Source organism: Pinus tabuliformis, chromosome 5_1, assembly GCF_031772625.1.
Source record: "Pinus tabuliformis cultivar Carrire ecotype Pingquan chromosome 5_1, CPIR1, whole genome shotgun sequence".
Taxonomy (NCBI): domain Eukaryota; kingdom Viridiplantae; phylum Streptophyta; class Pinopsida; order Pinales; family Pinaceae; genus Pinus; species Pinus tabuliformis.
Genome location: NC_142305.1, coordinates 479,506,532 through 479,529,015, shown reverse-complemented (window position 1 = coordinate 479,529,015; position 22,484 = coordinate 479,506,532). Strand labels below are relative to the sequence as shown.

Here is a 22,484-nt window from a genome sequence, read left to right as displayed (position 1 = left end):
TCTAATGGATCCAGGCAACAAAACATTCTGATACACCTGTGATCTTTGAAGGCTACAACAGACCATGATCTAATGGATGGTTCACAACTGGCTTTATTTCATTGAATAACTTAAGTATAACTCGCAGCAGTATTTGAGAGATGTGAAATCTCTGGTATGCTTCTCTTCTGGCCAATTATCAATCAAATATCATCATATCACTGGCGAGAATTGAATCTGAAAATAATTATTTGTTACATACTGGAACCCATTATTTTTGTTCCATACTCGAACCCATTATTGACATGCAAAAAAATGGACTGATAAATCTACGAACATTCCATTCTAAGATTTGTCCCCTGCTTGATATCAATCATAAAGTTGCAGTAAACAATACATTTAACATAAGAAGTGAAGAAATATAACACTCTGGCATCTCCACCCATGTATACTGTGAAGTCTATGGGAATAATCTTGGAGGAATTGGCATCAGAGAAGAAATCTGGATTCTGAGAAGCAGGAATGAAAGGAAACGGTTGAACTGTTAGGGTTGCAGAAAGATACTCTGTTTCCTCTGCCACTATCCGTCCTCCCGGAACTGAATTGATAATTCCAATCTGCGTACCATAGTAATAGAACACAATTGTGTTGTTGTCATATTTGAATCTCTCAATGTTGGGGTTCTTGACTGCTGTGTATATCGTCACTGTAAAACTCAAGGTTTTGCAGGAATTTAAAGGTTTTCTTATGTTATAAAATCCTAAGCTAATGTGGGTGTCCTAGCAAATAAGCATATAACCTCTTCCCTAATAGTTAACAAACGCCATGAAGCAAAACATGTTGCAAGGTACAAACACTTGGAAACCTAGGTAGGGACCAACCAGTCTCAATTTGTCTAATTTGTCTATTATATTGAATAACGATATATTGCTACTTTAAGAATCATCCAAAATAAAGAAAAGATATACCGGAGTATATATTTCTCTGAAAGACATTGATACACCTAAATTGTTGATTAACTGTAGCATTGAGGCTTCTCCAGTAATTGAACGCATCAAAGTGCAATTTTATAATAGATTACATACTGAATGAAAAACTCTGTCATGTCTCTGAGAATAATTTACCAGCCTAATTTTTCCCTTTCACATTGCTATATGCATCACATTCATTGCTGTCGGAAACAACAATAAGAAGCAGGTCTGTGAATTATCTATTGCCAGGTCTGTGAACTGTAAGGCATTCAATATGAGGGATTTTTATTACCATCCCCTTTCACTTGACTGCCAAAAGGTATGCTTGGTGATGGAAGAGAAAAATACGAAGTATAACCCCCACATTGTGGATCCTTTCAAAGCAAGGAATTTGGATGCAGAGTTTTTCAGGCAAAGTCCTAATGGTAGCATTCCTGTACTAATCACTGCGGATCAGGTTTTCTGTGACTCACTGACTATGATTCGGTAAGTTTCTTTCACCCACAGAATGTATAATATTTGAATTATTTTCAGAGGCCTTATTGATGTCTATTTAATGATTCGTATCCTATCAATTTTATTGGTAAACAGGGATCTTGCCAAGATTAGCAAGCCTTTAGGCCATAAAAGGGTAGATCAGAACAAGGTCCAGGAGTGGCTAGAGAAGATTGATTCATGGGACTCGAAACTCTTCACGCTAAATCACTGTGCAAGTGATCAAGCTATTCATTTTTTTAGCAAATTCAAAAGGCAAGTTGTCATTACTCGTCTTGTGGAAAATCCTGATTTGGCAGAAAAATATCACAACAAACTTCAAACCATACATGCCATGGAGGAAATGTTGAAGGATCAGAAGGCTTTGGCTTCAAACACGAATGAACTTATAAGGCTACTCAATGAGGCTGAGAAACAGCTTACAAACACAGTTTTTGGCTGGAGCTGAGTTTTCTGTGGCAGATTGTGCATTTATCCATGTGCTTGCCAGAATAGAGGTTTTGAAGTTGGACAAAGAGTACTTTCGGAAGCATCCTCGTCTTATATATTACTTCGAGCAGATGAAGGAAAGACCAAGCTATCAGATTGTAATAGGCCCATATTCCACCTTTTTTAGAAAGATGAAAATTTTATTGCCTTCTATCTGTAATATGAGCATCAGGAGATTGCTACATAACTACTAGTATGCATGGTATTATTTTGTTGTCCTCTATCTGTAATATGATCATGAGGCTGTTGTATAAATATAGTATGCATCGGATTATTTTGTTTTGCATGATTACAGACTATATAGAACCCTCAACCCCTTAGATGACCAAGCAAGCAAGCAATACAATAGTATAGTCGTGAAGCTTGAGAAGGGCCTATTGAGATTTGTATGCTAGTCGTGAAGCTTGTGAAGGGCCTATTGAGATTTGTATGCTAGTCGTGAAGCTTGTGAAGGGCCTATTGAGATTTTTATGCCCGCTATAGAAATTTGGCGAGCTCTGTTGTACACAAATTCACAGGCAGGCTAGAATTTTGAAGTGGGCTTAGCTATTGGTTAAGCCACTGGAACTATTGATTCCTTTTTTTTCTATGGGAATGTTAATTGTCTTTGACAGCGAGCATACGGGCTAAGCTTTTATTTGTGACTCTGTTATATTTTCTCTGTAGTTAGCTTGATTAATGCAAACAGTGAAAGACTTGGCAATGGTACTTAAATCAGTCAGCTTTAGGAGCATCACAAGAACCAATCAGTATGCTATATAATTTCGACTTTAAATTACCATTACAGATCTTCTGACAAGTTATTCTAGCAGCATTTTCTAATCAGTGTGCTATGTAATTTCGACTTGAAATTACCATTACAACTCTTCTGACAAGTTAAGCTAGCAGCATCTTCTAAGCACTGCTTGAAGCATAATATCTTCCAGCATATTTCCTTTAAAAGATGTGACTGAAGTTGTTATCCGGTATTGGTAATTTTCGGAGGAAGTAATCCTTTCAATAGACTAAAGCAAGAAAGGACATAGAAGATATATTTTGTTACTATTGGGGGATAAAATGGAAAATAAACTCATGGCTTATGTCAAATGGAAGAAAAAATATGACAACATTGTTTATATCCCTCTGAAAGACATTGATACACATGTGATATTTTAAGGCTATACGAGGCCATGATCTAATGGAAGACATTATGATACACCTGTGATCTTTTAAAGTTATAACATGCCATGCACTAATGGATCCAGGCAACAAAACATTCTGATACACCTGTGATCTTTGAAGGCTACAACAGACCATGATCTAATGGATGGTTCACAATTGGCTTTATTTCATTGAATAACTTAAGTATAACTCGCAGCAATATTTGAGAGATGTGAAATCTCTGGTATGCTTCTCTTCTGGCCAATTATCAAACAAACATCATCATATCACTGGCGAGAATTGAATCTGAAAATAATTATTTGTTACATACTGGAACCCATTATTTTTGTTCCATACTCGAACCCATTATTGACATGCAAAAAAATGGACTGATAAATCTACAAACATTCCATTCTAAGATTTGTCCCCTGCTTGATATCAATCACAAAGTTGCAGTAAACAATAGATTTAACATAAGAAGTGAAGAAATATAACACTCTGGCATCTCCACCCATGTATACTGTGAAGTCTATGGGAATAATCTTGGAGGAATTGGCATCAGAGAAGAAATCTAGATTCTGAGAAGCAGGAATGAAAGGAAACAGTTGAACTGTTAGGGTTGCAGAAAGATACTCTGTTTCCTCTGCCACTATCTGTCCTCCCAGAACTGAATTGATAACTCCAATCTGCGTACCATAGTAATAGAATACAATTGTGTTGTTGTCCTATTTGAATCTCTCAATGTTGGGGTTCTTGACTGCTGTGTATATCATCACTGTAAAACTCAAGGTTTTGCAGGAATTTAAAGGTTTTCTTATGTTATCAAATCCTAAGAAGCTATAACAGGCCATGCTCTAATGGATCTAGGCAACAAAACATTCTGATACACCCGTATATTTTGAAGGCTACAACAGACCATGATCTAATGGATGGTTCACAACTGGCTTTATTTCATTGAATAACTTAAGTATAACTCGCAACAGTATTTGAGAGATGTGAAATCTCTGGTATGCTTCTCTTCTGGCCAATTATAAATCAAATATCATCATATCACTGGGGAGAATTGAATCTGAATATAATTATTTGTTACATACTCGAACCCATTATTTTTGTTCCATACTCGAACCCATTATTGACATGCAAAAAAATGGACTGATAAATCTACGAACATTCCATTCTAAGATTTTTCCCCTGCTTGATATCAATCACAAAGTTGCAGTAAACAATAGATTTAACATAAGAAGTGAAGAAATATAACACTCTGGCATCTCCACCCATGTATACTGTGAAGTCTATGGGAATAATCTTGGAGGAATTGGCATCAGAGAAGAAATTTGGATTCTAAGAAGCAGGAAAGAAAGGAAACGGTTGAACTGTTAGGATTGCAGAAAGATACTCTGTTTCCTCTGCCACTATCCGTCCTCCCGGAACTGAATTGATAATTCCAATCTGCGTACCATAGTAATAGAACGCAATTGTGTTGTTGTCATATTTGAATCTCTCAATGTTGGGGTTCTTGACTGCTGTGTATATCGTCACTGTAAAACTCAAGGTTTTGCAGGAATTTAAAGGTTTTCTTATGTTATAAAATCCTAAGCTAATGTGGGTGTCCTAGCAAATAAGCATATAACCTCTTCCCTAATAGTTAACAAACGCCATGAAGCAAAACATGTTGCAAGTTACAAACACTCGGAAACCTAGGTAGGGACCAACCAGTCTCAATTTGTCTAATTTGTCTATTATATTGAATAACGATATATTGCTACTTTAAGAATCATCCAAAATAAAGAAAAGATATACCGGAGTATATATTTCTCTAAAAGACATTGATACACCCAAATTGTTGATTAACTGTAGCATTGCGGCTTCTCCAGTAATTGAACGCATCAAAGTGCGATTTTATAATAGATTACATACTGAATGAAAAAATCTGTCCTGTCTCTGAGAATAATGTACCAACCTAATTTTTCCCTTTCACATTGCTATATGCATCACATTCGTTGCTATCGGAAACAACAGTAAGAAGCAGGTCTGTGAATTATCTATTGCAAGGTCTGCGAACTGTAAGGCATTGAATATGATGGATTTTTATTGACATCCCCTTTCACTTGACTGCCAAAAGGTATGCTTGGTGATGGAAGAGGAAAATACGAAGTATAACCCCCACATTGTGGATCCTTTCAAAGCAAATGTGGGTGTCCTAGCAAATAAGCATATAACCTCTTCCCTAATAGTTAACAAACGCCATGAAGCAAAAAATGTTGCAAGGTACAAACACTTGGAAACCTAGGTAGGGACCAACCAGTCTCAATTTGTCTAATTTGTCTATTATATTGAATAACGATATATTTCTACTTTAAGAATCATCCAAAATAAAGAAAAGATATACCGGAGTATATATTTCTCTGAAAGACATTGATACACCTAAATTGTTGATTAACTGTAGCATTGAGGCTTCTCCAGTAATTGAACGCATCAAAGTGCGATTTTATAATAGATTACATACTGAATGAAAAAATTTGTCCTGTCTCTGAGAATAATTTACCAGCCTAATTTTTCCCTTTCACATTGCTATATGCATCACATTCATTGCTGTCGGAAACAGCAGTAAGAAGCAGGTCTGTGAATTATCTATTGCAAGGTCTGCGAACTGTAAGGCATTCAATATGATGGATTTTTATTACCATCCCCTTTCACTTGACTGCCAAAAGGTATGCTTGGTGATGGAAGAGAAAAATACGAAGTATAACCCCCACATTGTGGATCCTTTCAAAGCAAGGAATTTGGATGCAGAGTTTTTCAGGCAAAGTCCTAATGGTAGCATTCCTGTACTAATCACTGCGGATCAAGTTTTCTGTGACTCACTGACTATGATTCGGTAAGTTTCTTTCACCTACAGAATGTATAATATTTGAATTATTTTCAGAGGCCTTATTGATGTCTATTTAATGATTCGTATCCTATCAATTTTTATTGGTAAACAGGTATCTTGCCAAGATTGGCAAGCCTTTAGGCCATAAAAGGGTAGATCAGAGCAAGGTCCAGGAGTGGCTAGAGAAGATTGATTCATGGGACTCGAAACTCTTCACACTAAATCACTGTCCAAGTGATCATGCTATTCATTTTTTTAGCAAATTCAAAAGGCAAGTTGTCATTACTCGTCTTGTGGAAAATCCTGATTTGGCAGAAAAATATCACAACAAACTTCAAACCATGCATGCCATGGAGGAAATGTTGAAGGATCAGGAGGCTTTGGCTTCAAACACGAATGAACTTATAAGGCTACTCAATGAGGCTGAGAAACAGCTTACAAACACACAGTTTTTGGCTGGAGCTGAGTTTTCTGTGGCAGATTGTGCATTTATCCCTGTGCTTGCCAGAATAGAGGTTTTGAAGTTGGACAAAGAGTATTTTCGGAAGCATCCTCGTCTTATATATTACTTCGAGCAGATGAAGGAAAGACCAAGCTATCAGACTGTAATAGGCCCATATTCCACCTTTTTTGGAAAGATGAAAATTTTATTGCCTTCTATCTGTAATATGAGCATCAGGAGATTGCTACATAACTACTAGTATGCATGGTATTATTTTGTTGTCCTCTATCTGTAATATGATCATGAGGCTGTTGCATAAATATAGTATGCATAGGATTATTTTGTTCTGCATGATTACAGACTATATAGAACCCTCAACCCCTTAGATGACCAAGCAAGCAAGCAATACAATAGTATAGTCGTGAAGCTTGTGAAGGGCCTATTGAGATTTTTATGCTAGTCATGAAGCTTGTGAAGGGCCTATTGAGATTTTTATGCCTGCTATAGAAATTTGGCGAGCTCTGTTGTAAACAGATTCACAGGCAGGCTAGAATTTTGAAGTGGGCTTAGCTATTGGTTAAGCCACCGGAACTATTGATTCCTTTTTTTTCTATGGGAATGTTAATTGTCTTTGACAGCGAGCATACGGGCTAAGCTTTTATTTGTGACTCTGTTATATTTTCTCTGTAGTTAGCTTGATTAATGCAAACAGTGAAAGACTTGGCAATGGTACTTAAATCAGTCAGCTTTAGGAGCATCACAAGAACCAATCAGTATGCTATATAATTTCGACTTTAAATTACCATTACAGATCTTCTGACAAGTTATTCTAGCAGCATTTTCTAATCAGTGTGCTATGTAATTTCGACTTGAAATTACCATTACAACTCTTCTGACAAGTTAAGCTAGCAGCATCTTCTAAGCACTGCTTGAAGCATAATATCTTCCAGCATATTTCCTTTAAAAGATGTGACTGAAGCTGTTATCCGGTATTGGTAATTTTCGGAGGAAGTAATCCTTTCAATAGACTAAAGCAAGAAAGAACATAGAAGATATATTTTGTTACTATTGGGGGATAAAATGGAAAATAAACTCATGGCTTATGTCAAATGGAAGAAAAAATATGACAACAGTGTTTATATTCCTCTGAAAGACATTGATACACTTGTGATCTTTTAAGGCAATGAGAGCAAGCAAGAAGATGATGATTTGGAAGGCAGAGCAAAACCATTTGACCTAAATCAAGCTGTCCATACGAAGGAAGAATTTGATCACAATGTGGACACATCACTAACTACTGCAGATTCTGAAACAGAAAGCACAGTTGCTGTAGATTCTGAAACAGAGGATGGACCAGAAAATAATAACAGAGTTGAAAGTAGGAAAGAATTTCATTGAAAAAGAAGGGATATCCAAAAGCCCTAAGATACATGACTGAGTTTCATAAACAAACATTACTGTTCTGGAAATACAATATGAGGTACTGGATTTCAATTTACATATTATAGACCTGATCAAACAGTTGGGATTTAACAGACTCTCTTTACCAAAAAACTTAATTAACTAAGTACATCAGATGAATACTCGTATAGAATCGCTCTTATGTTAACAGAAAACAAAGAATTACCTGTTCTTGTGTGGAGCTGGTTACCCTTGACGGTTACTCTGTGTAGAAAACATTGTGAGACTTAGCAATAACCTATTTTAACACCCTCTTGGACATGGCTTAATGTGTACATAGCATGCGAATTTCTATTCTGCTTATATCCCAAATCAAAGGTACCTCCATACGAAAATCTGTGCGTATTTACGCCAGATTGTATGCCTATATAAACTTCTGGTAGGAAGCACAAGGCTACGCGGGCTACGCGGCCCTCATGCAGGGAAGAAAGACACGAAACCAGGGAAGAAAGACACGTTTCGTGCGGCCCTCGTCGGTTCAGTCATTGCCAAGAGTCTCATCGCCAGGAGGCCTAGCCTTTCATAGCCCATAGCCAGATCCTCCCTCTCTGTCTTCCAGCCGGTGGGAAAAAAAGACATTTTTCCATGAAAAAAACATATTAAACCAACGGCGGAAAACACCCCAATCGACTAACATAGAATCAATGGCTTAGGATCGCACACGTCACATTTTAGGGATGTCTTTCTTAGAGGGAATGCCTTACGGCGTAAATATGAAATCCGAGCAACCTATTTATAGTAGTTTGCCTCTGTATATGAGCCGACATGAGTACATGAGAGCCACCATGTCCATTAAGTAAGTTATATTTTCCATTTCGTAGTCGACTTCAAGGAGAGGTTCCGTGCTTGGTTTTGGAGGGCTTACACACTTATTAAATTACTCATACAAGATGTGACATGCCCAAGAATGGTTCTTCATACATGACAATGACTCACTTAGACTTTATGACTAATCCTAAGGACTCTCAATGGGAGTCATACTAAAAATAAAATTTCTTGCTCATGAAACCCACAAGACAAGCATTACGATAATAATTTTATTTTTCTTCTTTTCATCAATTACATAAAATCATAATTACACATGTCATTATCAAGACTGAACCTAGTTACACTTTTCAACACTCCCTCTTAAGTAGGGAGGTAATCATAATGGTACCTGGTCATTCTCAATCTGAAGAATTTCTCATAAGAAGAATCGGATTGGTAACCCATCTTTTTAGCATCATATCAACCAGCATTGTCACATAGCAAGGCCTTGACTAACAACTCTATCTCTCCACGAGATCTGAGCACAGTGCTAGTGAGACCAATGATGTATTGAAACCCTCATCATTGTCTCTCTTGGAACATACCCCACTCGGGTTCTCAGGGTGTGTTCCACTAGGACTATTCTTAACTTGGATTCCTAGTCCTCAAAGAATATTGGTCCTCAAGGACTACCCTTATCTTGGATACCCTAATGCATTCTAAAAGAGCATTGGATGCCAGATTCTTACCCAATCCTCCATTTTGTCTTCCCAAGTGAAGACAAGAATGATGTGTCAATCTCTCCCTCTTATGGAGGACATATCTATTCCAATAAAGGACTGTACTCATTCCTATAGAAGGAATGTACCTAAGCTCCCTCTTGGCTTAGGAATTTCCAAGTTTCTTCCAAGTAAGAAACTTGTTTCCAGATTCCTTGTTAATTAGGGACCTATAGTAGCTCCTTAGGTGGAGATGATGAGACAACTAGTTGCTTGATGAACTCCTCGAGACAACTAGTTGCTTGAAGAACTCCTCTTCATGATGTCATGAACTTATTTTCGTTATTTAGGAGTCTTCATGTATGTGACTTCTACATAGAGCATCGACTATCCATCACTTTCATCCATGAGTTAGCCATGTCATCACCGGAAAGTGATCCATTAGTCCATATTTGGCCTTCCTTCATGCCATACTGATTTCTTCATGCCATGTTTACTTAAGGATCTTTACATCCTACTACATGTGCATTGGTGGTGGAAGACATCCATAGATCTTCTCTTGGTAGCTCTGCATAAACCCATCCAGATATATAAAAAATAGAGGAATGAATATTAAAATCAACATTACCTTTGTGATGGTCTTTCATCATGACATCTTCTAGTTTGCATCAACATCTTGCATACATATCGACACATCTCACAAAGATATATTTATTGTCAAGGGTCTCTTTCCTTTTCAAACTTCATCAGAGTCTTCATATCTTCCATGGAGATATCTTAGTCAAATCTTCTTGGTCTTTCGGATGTTGATTACCTTTACCATGGTTACATATTTCATGATCTCTTCCTTCCTTTCTTCGCACATTACATTCCCAGGAGCTTCCAGTCAGAGTTCCTCAATTGTAGTCAACCACCTCATACTGGTTACATATTTCATGATCTCTTACTTCCTCTCTTCTCACATTACATTCCCAAGAGCTTCCAGTCAAAGTTCCTCAATTGTAGTCAACCACCTCATACTGGTTACATGTTTCATGATCTCTTCCTTCCTTTCTTCGCACATTATATTCCCAGGAGCTTCCACTCAGAGTTCCTGAGTTGTAGTCAACCACCTCATATTGCAGATGAGGACATTTTATGTTGATTTTCATTTAGTGAATATGTGATCCATGCATTTCTGCATTCCTTTGAGGGAGGTGATCCTTACTTTTGATCATGCTCTCAAGATAGAGTATTGATCCATGTTACTTACAACCATATGACATGACTTCCACAATATCAAATGTAAGCATGCATACCTCCATTTTCCTTTGGGTCAACCAGAATTCTTGCAGCAGCTTCCTTGGTTGAAAGAGCTTCAATCCCTTGACCTGCTTCATTTTTCTGTCATCATACCATCATCCCATGAATTCCACAAGATTGGAATTCTTGATGAAACACTTGCTTTTCCTCATGATCGGTGAACCTTTCAATGAAGATTCCATCAAAGAATCATGAGGATCTAAAGTAACCCCATCAACAGATGTTTCATTTTGACAGATGTATGATGGACCTTCTACTAGATGACCTTGCCACTTATGTTCCCAATAAGATTCCCAAGAGCTATATCCTTGACTTCCATAGAATCTAACCATATTTCATGCTTTTCTATGATGATGTCCCAAGCTCTTGCTTTAAATGCTTCTATGATGACTTGATGCATCCGAATCATGATAGACATATCTTACAACAGAAGACTTAGGAACTTGAAAAGAACTTCAGTGAGGAAGAGTATCTCAATAATGGAGATCTATTACTTCCTCCTTCTTGGATTTCTTATTTTCAGCTTTCGCCACTTATTCGGTAATATGAGCTTCTTCTCTTCTTATTTTGTTATTGTCCTTCTTGATCTTAGGACAGTCTCTTTTATAGTGTCCAAATTCTTGACATCCATAGCATTGGATTTTAGCCATGGTTTTTTTATTTTTCTGAGGACCAAACTTTAGAAATTGTCCCTTTCTTCTTGTCATTGCAACATAAGCTTGATTTTGCTCACCTACTCCCACATCAAATTTGACCTTTAGTCTAGATTCTTCAATCTTGCATAGTGACCATAGATACTAGAATGGAGTAGCTTCTTTCTTCCCATAAATAATTGAAGTAAAGTTACCCCACTCTTCTGATAGTGCATGTAATACCACTATATTCATTTCACTATCAGACATGACTTATCCTAGTCCCTGTAGTTGATCTCCGATCTCAGATATCCTCATAAAGTATGAGGTTATTCCATCTTCCCTAAACATTTTCATCTTGTAGAGTTCTTGCCTTAATGAGATGACTTCTCCAGCAGTGCTTATGGAATATAACTATACTAGTTTGTCATAAATTTCTTTTGAAGTTCTGAGTTTAGATACATATGGGATGAGGGGATCCTTGATTGATTCTATAAGAATCCTTTGAGCCCTAACTTCCCCCTTCATATACTTGGCAAGCGCTTAAGCATCTTCCTCTCCTGGTTTTGTGATAGATCCTTTGACATGTTCCATAACCTCATTTTCAATGAGATTCAGATTTGTCCTTTTCTTCCATGCAAGATAGTTTGAAGCCCCAACCAATTTGTTGTTTTCCTTACAAAAAGACATTATGACAGATTCAGGTAAGGTCATATACTTTACTTGATAGGATGCTCCTTTCTCCTTGTTGCTTCCTTGATGTTGATGATCATATAGAGGATAGAAACTTCCTTTTGATGAAGATAGTTTTCTTCAATGATGATTCTTGATCCCACAGAGAGAGAGCTCCCTTGGATCTTTTTGATGATGATTATGTCTTAAATGGTAGGGATCTTGCTTGAGAGAGATCGCCTTAGAGTCTTGATGACAACACCTCTAGCTTCCTTTGGATGAATACATTCCAAAACACTTCAACTTGATTTGTAGATCCTTTCAACATCAGTAGAATTTTGGCCTTCTTTTCTTTGATGATGATCCTAATACTTCTTTGTAGACTTTTTGACTTCATGATGATCTTTGCTTTGATGTATTTCTTGAGATTCCATCCTTGAGTGTCCCTTGATACGATGCCCTTCCTTGACTTAGTGACCTTAGCTTTGATACCATGTTGAGAAATATAGGGCATACAAATTAAGTGATTTCTCTTCTATTAGTAACTGCTTATGATTTCTTTTTACTTCTTTAGATTAGGATCTTCTTTTACTTAGGTTATCATTGTTCTTCGCCATCAAACAGCTACCAATGCATAAACCATAAAGAGACAAGAGACACAGAATATAGGCTATCAGCCAGGGCCAAAACCTCTCACTCTTTGAGAGGAAAACCCGAACAAATTCTTCTTCTTATAGAGATTCCAATTGGTGAATAACAAGACCAAGACCCTTGACCTATTTTCCCCTCCAAGACCAAGACACAAATCCTCCTTAAAGAGGTTTTTTCTGCAATAATCAAACCTTTGCTTCTTTGTTCTTCTTGGCTACTCTTCAAAATTTCAGTTCCGTGGTTCAACACTACACTTCAGAATATCCTTAGCCCAAAAACAATCCCAAAAATAATGCTGGAATATTTCGTATCTTTTCCTCTCCCTTCGTTGGCTCCTTCTTTGTCACCTTTGTACTGCTTAACTTCAAATTATTGTACCTCACACTTGTTGTATTATTGGCCTCACTATTACACCTTCACACTGATGTCCTTATACCTTCGCACTTCTATCCTAGTACCTTCGCACTGTTGTCCTTTCCCATTGTTGCACTTTTGCACTCCAGTAATTACTGTAGTACATTCGCACTTCAGACTGAGATTACTAAACTTCTATGACAAATATGAAATCCGAACATCATATTTATAGTAGTTTTCCCCTATATATGAGCCAACATGAGTAAATGAGAGCCGACATGTCCACTAAGTAAGTTATATTCTCCATTTCGTAGCCGACTTCAAGGAGAGGTTTCCTACTTGGTTTTGGAGGGCTTACACACTTATTAAATGACTCATACAAGATGTAACATGCCCAAGAAGGGTCCTTCATAAATGACGTTTATTCAATTAGACTTCATGACCAATTCTAAGGACTCCCAATGGAAGTCATACTAAAAATAAAATTTCTTGCTCATGAAACCCATGAGATAAGCATTACAAAAATAATTTTATTTTTCTTCTTTTCATCATTTACATAAAATCATAATTACACATGTCATTATCGAGACCAAACCTAGTTACACTTTTCAACACCACCATGGCATCCATCCACACTTGATGCTCGAATACCTCCTGAAAGTTGGCACGTTCAGCCTCAATCAATTCACTCATGAACGCCATATACCCAGAATAACACTTGGGAGCCTTGCTTTGTCTAATTGAATATCATGGAGTACCAACATACTCCTGGGCCTCTCTCAATGTTTACTCTTCCCACTTGGCCTTCTTCCTCCTTGTGCTTGGAATCTAACACTAGGTGTGAGGAATCCCATGTTCCTCATTCTGATCTCTTTGCTCAACATGCTTGCTATGCTCACCAACCTATGTGACTAAATTCTGAGGAATTTACGTTGACTCAACCTTTGGTATCTGCTCCTCCCAAACCTCAACTGTAGAAGAACTCATGTCGTTAAACTTCCGGAAAGCCCTATCTTCTTCAAACTTCACATCCCTACACATTATTGTCTTCCTAAGAGCAAGAATGTAAACATGATAGGCTTTTGAAGTCTCGTTGTACCCCATAAGGATACCTTTCTCTACAGTAGCTTCCAACTTGGTCATTTTCTCCTCGAGAACATGGCAATACACAAAGCACCCAAAGATGTGAATGTGTCCCAAATCTAGTTTCTTCCCTATCAACGCCTCCTCTAGTGTCAATTTTCCCAGCACTTTGTGTGGGATTGTATTTTGAAAATATATGACAATATTGCAAGCCTCTACCCATAGAAACCATGGCAAATCTTGGTTACGAAGCATGGCCTTGACCGCTCCAATAATAGCCCTATTCTTCTGCTCTACGACCCTATTCTACTAAGGGTTGTATGGAAATGTCAACTCCTTTTTGATGCCTTCATACGCATAGCAATCCTTGAAGGCATTAGATGTGTACTCGCCTCCATTGTCTAATCTCAAAGTCTTGATCTTTCTCCGTCTGATTCTCAACTAGAGCCTTTAACTCCTTGAATTTTTTGAAGACCTCGTCCTTATTTTTCATGAAATAGATCCAGGTCTTCCTAGAAAAGTCATCAATAAAGGTCACATAATATAGGTACCCACTCAAGGATACCGTTGACATGAGCCCACACACGTCTGAGTGTACTAGATTTAAAACCCCTTTGGACCTAGCGTCGCTACCTGGAAAACTAGTCTTGGCATATTTATTCAGTGCACAACCCTCGGACACTTCATGTTGCTTGACCTTCAGTTTTTGCAGCCCTGTCACTATCACCTTGAGAACATTCAGTGCTCCATAATGAAGATGTGCCATCCTCTTATGCCATAACTCTCTCAGCCCTTTCCTACAGCTCACCAATGCATGTGTTGGTTCAAAATGCAATCGAAACAAATTTCCCTTCTTGACCCCTATCACTTTTGTTGTCTTGGAGTTTCTTAGGATGAATATACACTTTACCCTCCTCAAAGGTCGCAATGTAACCCTTGTCCTCAAAGGTAGCAATTGAGATCATGTTCTTTGTCATACCCAAAACATACAACACATCCTCCACCACCAAGGGTTTGCAAGACTCCCTTTGAAACTTGACCATGCCAATACCAATTGGTTGGTACTTGGCATTGTCTCCAAGCCTTATGTAGAAATCCAACTCCTCCTTTAGATTGGTGATATACTCTTTGACTCCCATCATGTGGTAAGAAACCCCACTGTCAATGTACCACACATTGGTGCAAACTGAGCTTGAGAGACATGTAATGAGCAAAAACCCATTCTCTAATCGTGCCACAAATCCGTCCACCTCTGAGGTAGCAGAAACTTGCCTCTTTTGTTTTCCCTCTTTCTTATTAGGGCATTAGTTGGCCTAGTGACCTAGTTGATGACATGCAAAGCATTTAACCTTGCTTGGATCCCTCTTCTTCTCACCATTGGAAGTAGATCCATCACTCAGCCCCTTCTTGGCCTTAAATTTACCCTTGCTTGCTAGGGAAAGGGTTTCCTTTTCTTCAAATTTTTTGTTTTTATCTCTACGTTGAGCACCCTCTTGGATCTCTTCTTGGATGAAATTGTCATACATCCCCTCCCAAGAGGGTAGGGGCTATCAGCCAAAAAACATTTTACGAGCACTTCCCACCGCTTTGTAAAGTCCTTCAAGGCAATAAGCATTAACTCAGTCTTTGGAATCACGTCAGAGACAATTGCCATCTGATCTCTCAACCACGTTATCCTGGTCAAGTAAGATGTCACACTTTCGAACATTTTTATGGTATGCAACTTATTCCTCAGCAATATCTTACGACTCTGACAGTTGCTCTGGTACAACTTTGTGAGAATATCCCCCTTCTTCGTGGTATCCTTCTCCAACAGATGGAGTGTGAGATGATCTTTGACCCCATCAAGAATAATCCTCTACGCATTGGCCTCCTTCACCTCATACAGATCAAGAGCAATTGGATCTAAGCTTAGCGGCACCACTATTGTATTAACAAAATTCCATAGCTTATTCTCCTTGAGAACAGCTAACACTTGAACCTTCCATTCCAAACAGTTTGAAGGACCCTCAAGCCTGTCGTCATATCAAACACTAGTAGAACTCGTAGAATAACCTAGAAGAGATTGAAACACTAAACTTTGAGCCTTTTCTTGATACCTGTGTCAAATCTCTAGGCTTCGTATTTAGAGACTACCACTCTAATAACATGTTAATTTCTTTAAACTCAATTACAAATTTACTATCTCAACAAATAATCACAAATCTGAAATAAATAATGCTTTCTAATCTAATTTGTAACACTAAAAATTTTGGGTCTTTAACCAAATAAAGAGTAAAAGCGAAAATACATGAAACCAATCACATGCAACAGAGAATAACACAAATATACCTCAGAAACCCTAATGTGGAGACAACCAGCAAATGTTGGGCTACTTATTCAACTTTAGGAGAAATACTTTTTACAGCTGACTTACAAGAATTTGCTCCAACAAATACATAGCAAACGATCTCATCCCTCTCTCTCACTCGGTGCTTGTAAGGTCCACATATGCGGCCCAACAAAATAAATTTTGCGCACAAGGAAAGCTCGGCCTCACGGCCCAAGAGAAAACTTGGCCTACTCTCTCAAGATAACTTGGCCCACACATGCAAGGTCACTCGACCTCTCTACTGATATCACTTGCCCTTATCTCGCTCTAGTTGGCTAAATATAGCCTATTCTTGTTGCCACATACTGCACTCCACAAAATCCCAACTCGTGCCAAATCAATTATATTTCTCCTTTGGCTTGAACCCCCTATTAAAAATATCAAACCCTAATCTCAAGCGAAATCCCTAATCTCAATGGTTGAGAATAGATCTCACTTTACTGAGATCAATAGTCAGGACTTAATCTGTCGTTGACTTCTTTTCGCTTGTACAAAAAGGTACTCAGCAATTAAATCGAATTGTCGTCGAAAGTCCCAAATTAGGAAATTCATTAATTAATTGTCGTAGGAGATAATTAAGGTGGCTCGTTGCATGTCATGGCACCTCATCCATGCAAAATCACCTTCCAAGCTACAATATCAAAAATTTGTTCACATCTTGAACCTTTTGATGCATGATATTGTAAAGCATAAAGAATGTGGATAGATTAATGACTTCTACAAGAGAGGGAAATAACTAATCAAATTTGTAATTGATAAAGCAAGGGTCAATTACTATCATGGCACTCACTCTAGGTTAAAACTACTTAGAATTGCAAAAAATTAGATTTTCCAGCTATTTTCTCACCTTTATGCACCTATTGAAGGGTGAAACAAGCCTTGGGTGCTATGGTGATGCGTTATGCATGGGATGAATTGAGCACTAATACAGATGGTGTCGTTGGAAATATTACCATAGAGAGGTGTTACTAGGCATTTATCCCGTTTAGCCTAATAGACACATTAATGACTTTTGTCTTGGTAAACATTTATGAGTTATATTAATGTCATGGGTGGAAAAGGTACTTAAAAGTGTTGTACCATGTACTTTCATAATATTAAAGTCACTTGTAATTTATAAAGTGACTTTATGTGTAAAGTACTAAGTGTACTTTTTAATATTAAAGCGAGTTGAAAAAATCACTTTATGAGAAAAATAGAAAAAGGTACACAACTTGAAAAAGGTACTAGGAGGCTTTTAAGTAATGGGGTCAACATGTGAGGGGTGTCAATTGGAGAGTTACTCTCAACCACACATCTTGAGATTTGAAGATTAAATCTCATCCATTGAATCCTGGGTTTAGGGATTCAAACTTTTCTAAGAGACACAACGAGAAAAGGGAGGCTCATTCTTCACTTCACACTTGAGAATGAGAAAAGGAGAAATTGCAGCGAAGGAGGGAGCACGAATTCCAAGGCATTGATTGTACAAGCATCACGAAAATCAAGGAGCAGTGGCACGATTTTTTAGGAGATGGGTTGCACGAATTTCAAGATTGGCAATGCAAAAATCAAGGCGACAGGCTCGAAAACCAAGGAGCAGACCAACACGCAGTTCAAGGAGGAACAACAACAGTCTGTCCCGAAATTCAAGGCATGAAATTCAGGACTGTCACCTACATGCAACGCACTTTTTGAGGTAGATTTCAGCAGCAGTTTGGCATGAATTTTGAGGTACAATCAACCACTTGCACAGAATTCGAGGCATCTTCCTGCATAGAAACCGAGGCTGATTCTGGGCACATTTTCCTAGGATCTGAGCTGTGAGAAAATGCAGAAATTTTGGGCATGAAAATTTGCTAAAAAATCTGAATTGTTCAGTGGGCACAAATTTCCAGAAATTGCATTTAATGCTTCAACTAAAAGGAGAAAAGTACTACGTTTAATTTTATGTAATTAGACTAATTTCTCAAACAATAAAATCCTCCTTTGAAGACTGGTTTTCCCCAAAAGGCTGTGGGGTTTTTTTCCGAGGTCACCTTGACCAAAAATAAGTGTCTCAGATGCTTGTGTGTTTGCCTAAATTTTGTATTAATTTCAGCTGATAGGAAAAGTGAAAAACAATAAAAGTACTCATTGAATGTTTACAATTGATGCATTCTGAAATTTATATCAGCATAACAAAACATGTGGGTTGGGCCAAATAAACACATGCAAACTTGTAAACTGGGTTAAGGGTGCAGATCATTAATTTTCTAAATTTTATCAAAGCAAAGTTGAGCCAAATTGAGGCTTAAATCGTCATTTTCAATCAGCTGATAAAGAGGGCAGCAAGCTACCAAAGTCTTCAAACAGTGAACCATACCTTTGAAACTTTGCCAGAAACCCAAAGACTTCAGCAGTTCAGAGGGAGGTTGGTTCTAGCTTCCAGATTTGCTTCATTTTGTTGGTTGTGGGGTCATGGCTACTAGTTTGAGAGTAGAGGACATATTGAAGGGGGCTGAAAACTTTGGCCCATGGGAGGAGAGGATTATGCTTTTACTAGAGGAGGTGGAAGTGTCGAATGTTGTTGAAGCAATTGTGCAAGCACCCACTAATCCAGCTCAATTGGTCGAGTTAAACAAGAAGAATGTGAAAGCAAAGAGGATCCTTCTAGATGCCATCAAGGACCATTTATTCCCTCATGTTCCAGGGATGAAATATGCATATCAAATGGTCTCTTTGCACCAGAGTTCTAATGAGAACAGCAAGATGGTGTTGAGACAAACTACGCAACACCAAGATGACGAAGATCGATAGTGTCACTTTTTTCCTCACCTGAGTCTCACAGGTGAAGGATGAGTTAGCTGCTATTGGAGAGACTATTCCAAAGGAGTAGTTGATTTGGATTGCTTTAGAGGGGTTCACCGAGAAGTGGAATAGTTTTATCCACAACTTGGTGGCCAGAGAGAACTTCCCTGGTTGGAGGAGGATGTGGGATGATTTCCTCCAAGAGGAGATCAAGAGTATGAAAAGTGGCAACAAGAGTGGTGGGGGAGGTGAAGAGGAGAATGTTGCTATTGCAACAAAGGGCAAGAAGTGTTGAAATTTCTAAGCATTACCTGTTAGAAATTTTATATGTATTTTCTGGTTTATTTCACCTACTTGTTTAATTACTAACAAGTTGTTTAACCATATAAACACTGAAATAAAAAAAATACAGTCTCAACCATCTACAGATCAACAGCTGAAAAAAATAGACAAACACACAAGTGACACCGTTATTTTTGGACAAACATCCTCGGAAAAACCCAATGTGGGAAAACCGGTGCAGCAGTTCTGAGGGTATTATTATTATGCAGTTTTTCCTCGAGTACAACTGGGTGCCAAACTGGCTCACCTGATAGAGAAAAATAACTCGGCAGCAATACCTCTCTTCGGAAGCAAATATTCTGAAAATCTGCCCCACGAAACCATCTTCACCACAATCTGAAGCATTGCGTCAACCCTCCTGGCCTCTGCGTCAACTCTCTAAGGCTCTACGCAAGCTCTCTAGCTCTCTGCATCACTCCTACAACCTCTACGTGGATGACACAGGCCCTTTTGGACTCCGCGCAATCCTTGCTAGCCTCTGCATGGCTCCCTCTGGCTCTGCATCTGCCTCTTTGCTTCTGCGTTGGTCTTTCGGCACTATTTCTACCTCTCTGCCTCATACTCACTGCCCCTCGCTGCAACTCTGATCACTGATTCGATTTCTCTTAGAAAACCCCGCTCTAGAAAATCGAATGACTAATCACTCTGGTGTCTTCTCCAACTGACCCTCAAGCCTCCTCTTATACTTTTCCTGTTGGCCGTTCAACAATAGAGATTACATCTTTAATCAACGACTAATATTAGATTTGGCTTGATCCATGTCCTTTAGAACCTTCTAACCCAGTTTTATATTAATACCCATTAATATTTTATTTTTCCTAAGTTTAGACTTAGGAACTCCATTAAAAATATTAATTATTTTAATATCTTCTTAACTGGGTAGAATCTGCCCAAAGCATTTCTGGGTCTTGGAGATCTCATGTGCTTTAGCCTCTCCACCAATTTTCATGGCTATAGCACATGCGATGCTACCCCAAATCAACACTTCCTCTTAGCGAGGACAATGCTCTATTAATACTCCACACTGAGCATTACTCTGATTATATGGCACCGGTACATGTGCTGATGCTAGTCCTCTCTGCCCAACATCCTCTGCACTGTTGAATCGTGTATTGTTGCCCATGGCTCTGCCATTGCTACATCCGTACGACAACTCCCTCTGCATCTGTGCTACTGTTGGTCCTTTCTCCCAACATTGCATTTGCACTGCAACTTAGTTACAGAGAAGTAAGTACCTGATCCACCCAACTACTGACATCTCTGTCAGGCTAGAAACACTCCTGATGTTGAAGCTCTCTCTGCCGCTATATTGTGCTCCATCTGCCGCCTCTGCGCTGCTGCAACAACTTCGTGCCTCTCGCATCGCTGCAGACCTCTATGTGCCATCCTGCACTATTGCAACCTCCTTTGTGCCTCTCGCACTGCTACAAGCCTCTCTGCTCTGCCAAGGACTACTATACTTCTAGCACTCTCGACCGCTTCATCCGCATCCATTTCTACCGACATCCGCCATGCTGCTACTCTCAATTCGGGGCTCCCATAGCCAAGTATAATCCAAGAGTTTGGGTAACTCAAAGATCCTACCCCTCATCGCCTGTAGTCTCCCTGACTACAGCTCGATGTTTCCCCACCTCTTCCCTAGAGGTACATGAGCACTCATGGCACAATCGTCATCATCGTCCATCTCTGCTCCTCTCTTCGACTCCCTCTGAGTCACTACTTCCCTCCTGGAAGTTCTCTACTAGACTCCCTCTGAGTCTCGATTCCCCTCTTGGAAATTTGCATGCCAATCGTCAAGTTGCACCTCTCTGATCTCCTATCCACCTGCAACACTGATCTGGATTTGTGGCTAGAAATCTGCCTAATTAGCGACTCCCTCTACCTTGGTTTTGCCCCGTTAGGCACTGTTTTGTCTCGGCAGCAACAACACCCCACCAAATTCACTCCCCGCAATCTTCCCACAACTTCCTATGCCGCAGCACCTGAAGGACTGACACTCTAGGCTCTGTGCAATCCCGACACTGGCTGAATTGCTCCAACAACCAATTGCATCAACCCTCCTAGTCTTTGCGTGGCTCTTTGTGAGCCTCTTCTGCCCTCCTCAACCTCTGCATTGGCCTCTCTCTAGCTCGAACTGATGATGTAGGCCCTCTGCGTCAACCCTTCTCTGCTGCTTTCTGCAAGGAACAGCTTCTGTCACTCGGGACAGTTGTTTCTGCTGCAAATGCTCTGATTCAACTGGTGCCTTCAGCTCTCCTGTGATCTGCAAAGCTCTGATACCATGTTAAAATTTCTAAGTATTACCCGTTAGAAATTTTATATGTATTCTTTGGTTTATTTCGCCTACGTGTTTAATTACTAACAAGTTGTTTAACCATATAAACACTGAAATAAACACAATACAGTGTCAACCATCTACAGATCAACAGCTGAAAGAAATAGACAAACACACAAGTGACACCGTTATTTTTGGACAAACATCCCCAGAAAAACCCAATGTGGAAAAACCAGCAGCTCTGAGGGTTTTATTATTATGAAGTTTTTCCTTAAGTACAACTGGGTGCCAAACTGGCTCACCTCACAGAGAAAAATAACCCGGCAGTAATACCTCTCTTTGGAAGCAGATATTTTGAAAATATACCCCACGAAACCCTCTCCATCACAATCTGAAGCATTGCATTAGCCCTCCTAGCCTCTGCGTCAGCCCTCTAGGCTCTGTGCAGGCTCTCTATGTCACTCCTGCAGCCTCTGCGTGGATGACCCAGGACCTTTTGGCCTTTCCGCAGTCCTTGCTAGCCTCTGCGTGGCTCCCTCTGGCTCTACATCTACCTCTTTGCTTTTGCGTTGGTCTTCGGGCACTATCTCTGCCTCTCTGCCTCATACTCACTGCCCCTTGTTGCAACTCTAGTCATTCATTCAATTTCTCTTAGCAAACCCCGCTCTAGAAAATCAAATGACTAATCACTCTTGTGTCTTCTCCAACTGACCCTTAA

At 39.0% G+C, this 22,484-nt stretch overlaps 1 protein-coding gene and 1 pseudogene across 1 annotated transcript; both read left to right on the top strand.

Moving 5' to 3' along the window:
• Positions 1–222: 222 nt before the first annotated feature.
• Positions 223–3,380, top strand: LOC149165595 (glutathione S-transferase TCHQD-like; annotated as a pseudogene).
• A 720-nt stretch (positions 3,381–4,100) lies between these two features.
• On the top strand, positions 4,101–13,380 carry LOC149165594 (glutathione S-transferase TCHQD-like). The gene is made up of 2 exons (XM_089432322.1): positions 4,101–5,952; positions 6,059–13,380. Exons 1-2 carry the CDS (start codon positions 5,741–5,743, stop codon positions 6,645–6,647), a joined length of 801 nt encoding a protein of 266 aa, XP_089288448.1. The 5' UTR covers positions 4,101–5,740; the 3' UTR covers positions 6,648–13,380.
• The last annotated feature ends 9,104 nt before the right edge of the window (positions 13,381–22,484 follow it).